Source organism: Bos indicus, chromosome 21 (genome assembly GCF_029378745.1).
Source record: "Bos indicus isolate NIAB-ARS_2022 breed Sahiwal x Tharparkar chromosome 21, NIAB-ARS_B.indTharparkar_mat_pri_1.0, whole genome shotgun sequence".
NCBI classification, from domain to species: domain Eukaryota; kingdom Metazoa; phylum Chordata; class Mammalia; order Artiodactyla; family Bovidae; genus Bos; species Bos indicus.
In genome coordinates, this window is record NC_091780.1 from 5,661,837 (window position 1) to 5,673,237 (window position 11,401).

Here is an 11,401-nt window from a genome sequence, read left to right on the forward strand (position 1 = left end):
GATTGCTAGATGTGCTAAATGACCACGAGGTGCCAAGGGCAGCCGATTCAGGCAGGGTCTGAATATTGCCATTAACACCCTTCTGCGGAGGTGCCCATGCTCACCTGTTACACTGTGTCTACTTCTCTGTGAAGTACTTGCACCTGCATTTGCCCTTTTAGAAACGGAGCTGTTTCACTGGCATTTATTTAGACTTTTCTTAGGATCCTAGCAGGTACGTTACTCCATCCTGTGTGCCAAGTGAGCGGCTTCTTTGTCTAAAACATTTGTCTTGTGGCAATGTTAGTGGGCTAAGTCAGTCGCTTGGAGCAAATTGAGGAGGGGAGGCACTAGCTTATCTAGGTATAGACTTGACCATAAAATAAGTGCTTCCTCCACTAAACACACACATGCACGCACAAATGTGCATACACAGTTCTGTCTTGCAACAGATTTCTTCTCAGTAAAAGAAAGAAGGAATATAATACAACATTTCTTTCAGCCAAACTTTAGCCAGAAGATGCTTACAGCAGCTTTACTACAGCTTGAAATTCTCAGTCTGCAACAGTTCCAGGGGATCAGAAGCCTGCTGGTCAGTCATTTTCTCTTCTCTGTATTTATTCCTTCAGCACGCTGAAACTCCATGTTTCAGGTAAAGCTGGTCTCTACTTCAGTCACTATGAAAGTAATGGCCATGGACCGCTTCTGAAACATTCTGAGAAATGTTTCCCTGAAAGTGTTTGGAAACATGATGTCATATTGAGTCTAAGAATTATCAGTCACACGTGAAGACCTGCTTTCACAGAGGACTCCTGATGGGCCTTGCTCTCCTCATGCAGGGTTTTGATAGCCAAGAATAAAACTCACAGTAGTATACTGGTGTCTGGGGAGTGAAAACCAAATGACAGCTATATCCTTCGGTGGTATGTATTCTCTTTCAAGACATGCTGCTGATTTTTACGTTTTGGAGTGTATCCTGGTCAGTGGAGCACAGCTATATTGTATTGTGTCTATCCGCATCAGCTGTGGTCGTTCAGTTTCTTGATACTTGCTATGCTTCAGGACCACTGTTAATCATTAATTCAAGTTGAGTATCTTGCAGTGTGTCAAGCACCGAGCTGGACTCTGGAGATGCAAGCAGTGAGCCGTCTGGGCCGTTTTCCGTATGCACTGGTACCCTCAGCCTGCTGCAGAGCTCTTTGTCTAGTCTGTTCCAGCTGCTAGAACAAAAATTCTGTAGACTGGGTGGCTTAAACAGCAGCAGTTTTCACAGTTCTGGAGGCTGGAAGTCCAGGATCCGAGTGTCAGCATTGTGGGTTCGGTAGGACTGTCCAGGGGGTTTGCACACAGCCGCCTTCCTGCTGTGTCCTCTCCTGGTACTCCGTCCCCTTGTGAGTGAGGTCCCCTGTCTCACTGGGGGCCCTACTCTCACTGCCTGTCTAAGCTCAGGCACCTTCCAGAGGCCCTCCCTCCCGACTCACGAGTCTGGGGGACACAAACCTGCAATCCACAGTACTGTTCTGGGCGGACTTCCTGGCACTGTCGTTCTGGGCTCTCTTCTTCCTTCTGTGTTTTCCCCTTGCTTCCTGGATCCTGTGTCATCTTTCCAGACTTATCCCTGTATTCTGGATGGGCACTTCCTCTAGTAGCTTCCTGGGAAAGAATGGATGCAGGGTGAAATTGGGGTTGTTGAGTACCTGAAACTGTTTCTTCCCTCTTACTTGATGGATAGTTTGGTTGGGAAGACACTTGTATATGAAGAAATAATTTTCACTCTTCCCACTTTTGAAGGCGGTATTCTTTAGTTTTGTGTATGTTTAGTGCCACTCCAGTTTCTGAATTATTTATATGCAGCCTTTTTTCTCCTCTAATAGTTTTACCTGTAGCATTCCCAGTCTGTACTCTGTTCTGGGCACTTAGGATTCAGTCCAGGCATCTGAACACTTTCATTTTAGACCCTTTTTTGGTATTTTCTTCCCCATGTGCTTTCTCTTTCTAGAATGAATATGTTTCTCTCCTGTGTTCTGTTTTTGTTTCTCTATTTTCTGGTGTATTCTTCAGTTTTATCTTTGAACTCTATTCTTTTTGTTTTGCTATTTTATTTTAATTTCAAGAGCTTATTTGTTTTCTGGTTGTTCTTTTTTATAGTATTCTATTTTTGTTGCACAGAGACAGTAGCTTCTCTTTGAATACCTGGTAGTTTTTGTTTTGGTTGTAGAGTTTTTCTTGTCATTTCACTGTTTGCGTTTTCACCAAGCTTTTTGTTTCTTTGTTTTGTCTCCATCTTTCCCATTGGAACCCTCTCCGGTTGCCTGATGGTCTTTGCTGTTGATTGTCACTTGAGACTGAAGCGTTGAAAAACTAAGTGGAATCTCTGTAGGCAAGATTTTTTTTTAAAACCAGTATCTTTGCTGTCTCCCTGGTAGTTCAGATGGTAAAGAATCTGCCTGCAATGTGGGAGACCTGGGTTCTATCCCTGGGTTGGAAAGATCCCCTGGAGAAGGAAACAGATACCCACTCCAGTATTCTTGCCAAGAGAATTCCATGGACAGAGGACCCTGGCAAGCTGCAGTTCATAGGGTGCCAAAGAGTTGGACACGACTGAGCAACTTCACTTCACTTCCCCCTGTTGTCAGCTTTGAACTCACCTCTACGCAGGTGTTCACATTTCATTTTTGGAGAGATTGAACTTAAGGCTTATGTGCTTATCAGTGAAGTAACCCCAGAGGAATAAAGAAAGATAACCTATAAACAGGGACATTCAGGAATAACTACTGTGAATGATTTCTGCATTAAGAAACCGCCAGTATTTGCTACTCACAGTGCTAGTTTAGTTGCAACAGTCAACAGGCAACCTACATGAATTCTGGCAAAAGACCCATCGTCTAAATGGCAGAGTGACTGGGAGCGTGTTTCTAAAGATGTTGGGCGTCTCCTACCAGTGGCCTCCCTCGGCTCCTGAGATGTTCTGTGGGAGGAGCCGTGGGGCTCGCCCTGCTCCCTATTCCCAGTTCCTCCACTCTCCCTGCTTCATATTCCCAGCACCTCCACTCTCCCTGCTTCATATTCCCAGCTCCTCCACTCTCCCTGTGTTCAGCCCTGGAGCTCCCCAACCCACTAGCTTTTGCAACACCAGTGTCTTTTCCCAGGGGTTCTCAGGATTAAATAAATTGGCTCACTCTTCAGAGCAGTCTGTTTGGTTTCAACTTCCTTCATGCTCCATTTTCTAAGAATTTGGGGACGTTTCCTGTCTACTGTGTCTGTGTCTGTGACCCCGTTCTCTTGGTCCTTACGAGTTTATTCCTTTTGCGTTTCTTTATTCTCTTTTAAGAGCATTTGGGAAGGAGACTCATGTGGGTTCTACCATGCATATTTTAGCCTTAAGCCTCTGATTTATATTTTAAGAAGACTGGTTTTGGTACTGTGCAGAATTGAGGAAAGAATAGAATTCTGCAAGGAGACCCATTGGGAGACGGAGACATCAGCCAGCAGGCCGGGAGCAGAGCAAAGTTGAGACGCCCGTGCAGACGGAATTGGCAGCACAGGGCGAGGAAGGAGCCTGCCTGCTTCAGAGCATCTTCAGAGTTGGAAAGCAGCATTTACGGCCAGGCTGATGGCTCGCTGTGTCTGTATTCTTGAAGATGTAAAAGGGACCTTTCCAAAACAGTCGTGGTTCTTCGCGCTCATTTTCAAAACTTTGAAAGTTATAAGCAGACAAAATGGAAATAATTTGTAATTATAACAGATATTTAAACTCTGCCAAAATCGTTAGGAAACCTTCCATCATATGGCTTACAGTGGTGATTGTACTTTTCCCTGACCTCAGAGCATTGGGTTTTGCCGAGTTCTTTGCTCTGATGAGGATGTTGCTGACCTTTGAGTGACTCTTCTCACACAGTAGAGTCTTCAGGAGGAGAAAGCGGGGTCAGGTGGCTTGCCTAGCTAATTTGATGGATGTTGTAAAGGCTGAGTTTGTTAAAACTGGAAGAATGACCTCAAGTTGTTGGGGTATATAGGGGTTTGAGGCTCGATCCCGCCTTTGCGTATGTCGAGCCTCCTTCCTCATGACCTTTGTCACGGGCGGAGTACCTCAGGGGTTAGGGTCAGAAGAAGGAAATGATGGTATTGAAGGTATTTGTTTCATATCTTTAGCATCTGCAAAGGGTTTTCCCCAGTGTTTCTTCATGGTTTTGAATCCTCAGAGGACACTCACTCGTCACCTTGGAGCCAGGTACTTCTTCCCCAGAAATCAGCCCAGCTAGAAAATGAATGGTGAAAATACTTTCGATAGGAATTCCATTAAAGTTTTTTTGTTGTGACCTGTCTAAAGAGTGAACTTAAAAGAAAGGTAAATTCTTATGGTCCTTACGACCATCATCCAAGCCTTGTCACTTTTCTTATTTATCATTCTGTGGCCTGTCCGTCCGGGGCTGGAGGAATTCAAGCATCAGTTACTGAAAGCCCTCTCAGCAAATCAGGTCATTTACTAAGTTGGGTGTTTTAAGGAGTTAAGTGCTGTTTGTGCTAAGAGTAACAGTGAGTGGGCACTTGCACACAAGTGGGTGAGCACCCCACGTGCCTGCTGCCGGGAGAAGGGTGGTGCTCTCTCTAACGGTAGAGACACTCTCTCTGCTTCTTTTCTTTCTTTCTTTTTTTTTTTTTTTTGCTTGACTACCTGTTCCACCTAACTGTCACATTTGGAAATTATTTCAGTGGATAATTCCATGTGCACACGTGCCTTGTATGTTGATTATAGATGATTTGGAGAGCAAAGTCGGAAATGATGAGTTCCAGGCTGGCTTGCTCTTCCAAGGACAGGACGTAGGTGGTCAGTGTTCAGCAGACTCACAGCTCCAGGGAATTGAGCCAGTGGGTGTGCTCACAGCCCCTGCTCACCACCGGTAGCATTATATGTGTGCCTTTTTATTTTTCTACTTAAGCCATTCTTTGAAAGCATTTCTCTTCTTTTTGCTCTTACTGGCTTCATTTATTGGTAGCCTATGGTAATTGTATAGAAAAAGAAAATGTGGTGTAAAAATATTAATCTGTATTTTTCTATTATTACAACTTTAGTGGCTCGAGGAAAAAAAAAAGTCAAAAATATGACTGTCCAGAGGCAAATAAACGACTTGATCCAAATCCATGTACCCTTGTCAAGAGTTAGTTTTTAGTAACATGTTCAGAAAGACAAAGTTGAGCCACAAATGAAACAAAGACTAGGTTATCAGATACCAGCTGTAAACCTTATTTTTACTAAAACATTTTTTGCAAATTTTTAAATTCTTCATTCTTATAGAGGTCATCATTCTGTTGCGTGACTGTACTGGATAATTAAGTATATTCCCTATCTAGCTTGAGGCAACAGACCCTGTTTTGGCTGAAGGACCTCAAACTTTTGTTTGCCCAACCAGTGTCCTAAGACAGGGAGAGCGAATGGGGTGATGAACCCCCTTGCCTTGCCTGCCCTTCAGCTTTGCCCTGGCGCTTGAGAGCTGGTGGCTAGCGAGCAGGCCCTCTCCTGCCTGCCTAGGAACACACAGATGGTTAAGGGACTCTCAGAGTGTGGTCCTGGCAACCTTGCTGACCCTTGATTTTACCTACAGCGTGCCCTGCCAAGTGGCAGGCCTCTTTCTGCGTGTGGCTGGATGGTTTTCTTTCTGCTCAGCTCCCTGGAAGCAGCATTTGTCTGTGTTCGGCTCATTCTCCTGGAGTTCTCCTTTTCACCCCACTGATAACGGTTTATTCCTGTTTAGACGGCAGCTCCTTGTGGGTGCCAGTCTTCAGGGAGGGGACCTTGGCTCTCCAGTCCCCTTCCCAGGTTTGTTGGGTGCTAAAGGTGGCATTCTCTTCCAGGTATGCTGAGTTGGTGCACTGTGAGCTCAAGATTATACTTTTACTTTATGGGAAAACTTTTTTTCATAGTTCTATTTGCCTACAGAATTGTATTGACCAACTTGGTTATTGATGAAGTCTTGTTTCTATAAGCAGTTTACAGTTACTCTACTATCACTGGACTGCTGTATTTCAAGCTTTACCTAGAATCTTAGGTATGCTCTGACTCATTTAGAAAGATTTATAATACAGAGTATGCAGATATATAAGGAAGTACAAGAGGGGGGACACTCACCCACATATTACTAATAGAAATCTTACTTATTTCTTCACAGATGCAGCAGCTTTTTTATGAGAACTATGAACAGAACAAGAAGGGGTACATTAGGGATCTCCATAACAGTAAAATTCACCGCGCCATCACCCTGCACCCGAACAAAAACCCACCCTACCAGTACAGGCTTCACAGCTACATGCTCAGCCGCAAGATCGCTGAGCTTCGCCACCGCACCATCCAGCTGCACCGCGAGATTGTCCTGATGAGCAAATACAGCAACACCGAGGTTCATAAAGAAGACCTGCAGCTGGGAATCCCTCCTTCCTTCATGAGGTTCCAGCCTCGCCAACGAGAAGAGATTCTGGAATGGGAATTTCTGACTGGGAAATACTTGTATTCAGCCGCTGACAGCCAGCCCCCTCGAAGAGGGATGGACTCTGCGCAGCGCGAGGCCTTGGATGACATTGTCATGCAGGTCATGGAGATGATCAATGCCAACGCCAAGACCAGAGGGCGCATAATTGATTTTAAGGAGATACAGTACGGCTATCGCCGAGTGAACCCCATGTATGGGGCTGAGTACATTCTGGACTTGCTGCTTCTGTACAAAAAGCACAAAGGGAAGAAGATGACGGTCCCTGTGCGGAGGCATGCGTATTTACAGCAGACCTTCAGCAAGATCCAGTTTGTGGAACACGAGGAGCTGGACGCAAAGGAATTGGCCAACAAAATCAATCAAGAATCCGGATCCTTGTCCTTTCTCTCAAATTCCCTGAAGAAGCTTGTTCCCTTTCAGCTTCCTGGGTCCAAGAATGAGCACAAAGAACCCAAAGAGAAAAAGATCAATATATTGATTCCTTTGTCTGGACGGTTTGACATGTTTGTGAGATTTATGGGGAACTTTGAGAAGACGTGCCTCATTCCGAATCAGAACGTCAAGCTCGTTGTTCTGCTCTTCAATTCTGACTCCAACCCCGACAAGGCCAAGCAAGTGGAACTCATGAGAGACTACCGCATTAAGTACCCTAAAGCTGACATGCAGATTTTACCTGTGTCTGGAGAATTTTCAAGAGCTCTGGCCCTAGAAGTGGGATCATCCCAGTTTAATAATGAATCTTTGCTCTTCTTTTGTGACGTTGACCTTGTATTTACTGCAGAATTTCTCCAGCGATGTCGAGCAAATACGGTTCTGGGCCAACAAATATATTTTCCAATCATCTTTAGCCAGTACGATCCAAAGATTGTTTATAGTGGGAAGGTTCCCAGTGACAACCATTTTGCCTTTACTCAAAAAACTGGCTTCTGGAGAAACTATGGGTTTGGCATCACTTGTATTTATAAGGGAGATCTCGTCCGAGTAGGCGGCTTTGATGTTTCTATCCAAGGCTGGGGGCTTGAGGATGTTGACCTTTTCAACAAGGTTGTCCAGGCAGGTTTGAAGACATTTAGGAGCCAAGAAGTAGGAGTAGTCCATGTCCACCATCCTGTCTTTTGTGATCCCAACCTTGATCCCAAACAGTACAAAATGTGCTTGGGGTCCAAAGCGTCAACATATGGGTCCACACATCAGTTGGCTGAAATGTGGCTAGAGAAAAATGACCCAAATTACAGTAAAAGCAGCAATAATAATGGCTCAGTGAGGACAGCCTAATGTCCAGCTTTGCTGGAAAGGACATTTTTAATTAATTTATTTTTCAAAAATTTTTTTGTACGATCAGTTTTTGAAGTCCATACAAGGGGATATATTTTACACATGGTTTTCTTACAAAGGACTCCTTGAAGATTGAGCTTTTTAAACAAAAATGTGATCATGTTTGCCTTTTGAACACATTTTCTTGCTAAACATTATGTAGCAGACGTGCTTAATTATGACTTGAAATGTACCTGAGGAGCAAAACTTTTTTTTAATATTTCTTTTTCAGACCTCTTTGCTATAGTCCTATGGCAGAAAACATGAACGTTACTGCAAAGTATTATTGTAACAAAACACTGTAACTCTGATAAATGTTTTGTTTTGACTGTTAACTTTGCACAGATTCTACCTTTTGTCTTTTTTACAACAGTTTTTTTAAAGCCATTTCATGTTCCAGTTGTCAAATAAGGAAATGTGACAGTAGCCATGTCGTCATCCTTGAGCTTTCCAAAGGTGATTGTTTCCCCAAAACTTGTCTCATTTTTCAAAACAAGGGGAGCAGGAAAGCATAGTAAGATAGATGGCTGTTCTTACTGCAATTAGTGTGGCCTGACGGACCTGGCATTAGATTTCAAGAAGAGTCTGACACTTTCTCCTCTCCAGACCCTTCTTTTTAAAAGATAAAATATTAATATTTAGAACGGCAAAGAAGAATTATTGCCATAAATGTAATGTATGCAAGGTTAAACAAAATAAACAAAACCTAACCCTAATGAAAGAATTAGGGGAAAATGTATCCGATTTTGTTCACTTCCTCCTATCTGTGTTATGTTGACAGAGATGGGTGTCTCATTTTTAATTACTGTTTTGTTCTATCCTTTGTATCTGAAATACCTTTAATTTATTTAATATCCGTTGTTTAGAGCTCTACCATTTCCCAAGTTCTGTTAGTTATTAGTATTTATGTGTATAAGGAGTGTTTAGTATATTTTATTTGCAGTAAACTGATCTCCAAAGATTTCTTTTTGAAAACTCTTCCCTATCCTCAATTTTTACATTCCTTACTGTTTTACTAAATATTGAGTGTTCTTTGATAAATCCTGGTGCTCATGTGTTTGGGGGACAAAAGTGAAATGAATCTGTCATTACACCAGAAAGTTTGTTTTAGACTCACAGAACAAATGTGCCTTAATAAATTTTTTTTTCATTTAGATTTCAAACAGTAATAGTTTTGTCGTTTTAATATACATCATTGGAGGTCTGCTTATTTGTAAATAGCCTATTGCTCATTTGGAAAAATAAACCAGTGGACAATATTTTTCTATTGTACTTTGCAAAACCATTTTGTTCTCAGTACTCCTGTTTTAGCTGAAGAATTTTATTACATTTGGAGAGTAAAAATCTTAAACACTGATTCATAAGGTTTTTCAAGTTATTTGAGGGAATATCTATGTGCACTACAGTTGGAAATGAAATGAAACTTTCAAGTGCCTCTTTCCTCTTTTTTTTTTTTTGCTGGAATGAATGCGTCATCTTATGTTTGTTCTTCTTAAAGAACTTGCTGAATCTGTGTTTTATAGAACAAAGGTCTTCAAACCAGGTCCAAGCCCCCTCTGGCTTCTTGATACAATTGTATCTTTCAGGGCCCCTTAGTGAACCTGCTAGGCCCCTTATAATCTGCATTTTAACAAGTGTCCACTTGCTGGTACTGTGTGCATCAATGTGCTCAGGATTTTAGGGTGGATCTAGCTACAGAATAAATTGCCCACAGTTGCCATATAATCTAAGAATCAAACAAAGTAAGATCTTTGACGCCAAAGCAGCAAGCTTTGTGGATGTGAATTACACTCCCAGGACAGGTATTTACCATGTAATGACAGTGAAGATCCAGGATAATGACATCGTGCTCACAGTAGGAATTGCTGTCCTTCAGCCTAATTGCCATTTACTTTGTGGGAGTAGTTAGTTTTTCCTTGGAAAAAAGCACAGACGTTTTTATTCTTCAGTAAGGAAGAGCATAGTATACATCCTGATGACAAAGTCAGTTAACTTCTCTCCTGTTTATCATAATAGGGAACCATAGGACAGAGCGTGAGCAATTGCTTTTTTGAGCCTCAGTGGCCATCAGGTGTCCCAGTGATCCTTTCACACCAGCCACTTCCTTCCCTAATCTCATTCTTGCCCACGTCTGCTCCTCTTCCTGACATCAGTGTTGATGATGGAAGGGCTGCCCTCTCTTCATCAAGACTCTGGCTCTAGAGATGCCGTTGGAGCCCTTCACTCGCCTGGCATTGCCATGCCTGAGCTCGGTACCCCTGGCCTGTGGGCTTATGCTCCAGTTGGACACTCATTCTTCCTAAAGCACCCCTCCAAATCAGCAGCCCTGGTTCCCCCTGCTGCCCAGAAAGAAGACTCTGTAGGACCCGCAGGGTGCCACCCAGCCGAACAGACTCTTCGTTCATGAGGACGTCAAGTCTCTATCCGCCTGTGCTTTCCCTCTGCCTGGAGCACTCTCCCTGCCTCACCACTGACTCATCTTCCAGGAGACCCTGAAACTCCCCCGTGTCCACCCTGGTGTCATTTCAGGCCCTCCCAGTGTGGATGTGACACAGGTGGATAGTCTCCCTAGACCGCAGTCCTGGGTCTCTCCTAGGTGATGACCACGCACACCAGGCCTGCGTCTGCAGAAGCCTGCAGTACCCCACGCTGCCCGGCCCTGCATCCGTGCTCCAGTCACGGAGCCCACCCCACACGCCTCCGGGCAGATGAAGCCCCATCCTGCCTGCCCACTGCACGGCCTCCCATACTCATGACCTACAGATGAGTCCTTCCCTTAAACTTGGAACGCTTTCTGGTTAGAACTCTGTTTTGCTTGTTACTTTAGACTTTCTCTTAGCCTGTGTAACTTTAAATACAGAGAAGAATTCAACTGAAATGGCCCATAAACCCCAAACCAGATAACTCCTGTTAAAAATTAAGGATAATATGTGAAAGTGGTGAAGAGGGGCAATCACAACGCACAAAGGCACGCACAGCCCCCCTCCTTCCTCCAGCCAGCCTTCAGGCCCTTCCCGCCAAGAACCACCAGGTGTGTGGGGTTCTGGTACGGAAGGCGGGATGAATTGTGTAATAGGCTGACTTGGTAGCATTTTAAAACTTCACTGAAATGGATAAGGGAGGGCACATGCTTGCTTGGATCTGTGCCAGCCTCTGTTGCCACGAGCAGACTTACGGACTTGTGTTTGGAGGAAAGCAGGCTGGGTGGGCTGCCCAGGTGTGGCTGCCCATGTGGGAGGTCTGCCTGAGTGGAGGCTGGAGAGCCTGTCTCAGGTCAGACAGTGCAGCTCGTTACTTTTGGAGGGCCGCATCGCGTTCCCAGCACTGTTCTCTGAGCCAGCGTGAGAACGTGCACGACAGATCTTAGCATGCAGGACTTCGGCTGGAGACAGGCCGCGTGGCGCATAGTGTGGGCCATGTGGCAGCCCTCTTGGCACAAGGGAAGTGCCATCACTCTCAGAGTCTGAGAGCAGAAGGGCTGGGTGGTACTCCCCTCCAGGGCCCTTTCTGAGCCCAGACACAGAAGGAGCCACGACCCTCGGGAGCTGGTCTGTGTCCCACTGCCCCAGACACCATCAGCCCAGTGGCCAAGTTCCTGATAGCCGCGGGCAAGTCTGCCTTCC

At 44.5% G+C, this 11,401-nt stretch overlaps 1 protein-coding gene across 1 annotated transcript in view; it reads left to right on the plus strand.

Annotated features, from left to right (window-relative positions):
* Positions 1-9,037, plus strand: part of CHSY1 (chondroitin sulfate synthase 1) — an 89,962-nt gene extending 80,925 nt beyond the window's left edge. Inside the window, exon 3 of the mRNA XM_019983174.2 lies at positions 6,147-9,037. Within this exon, the coding sequence (XP_019838733.2) occupies positions 6,147-7,739 (1,593 nt within the window). The 3' untranslated portion in view covers positions 7,740-9,037. The remainder of the gene's footprint in view (positions 1-6,146) is intronic.
* The last annotated feature ends 2,364 nt before the right edge of the window (positions 9,038-11,401 follow it).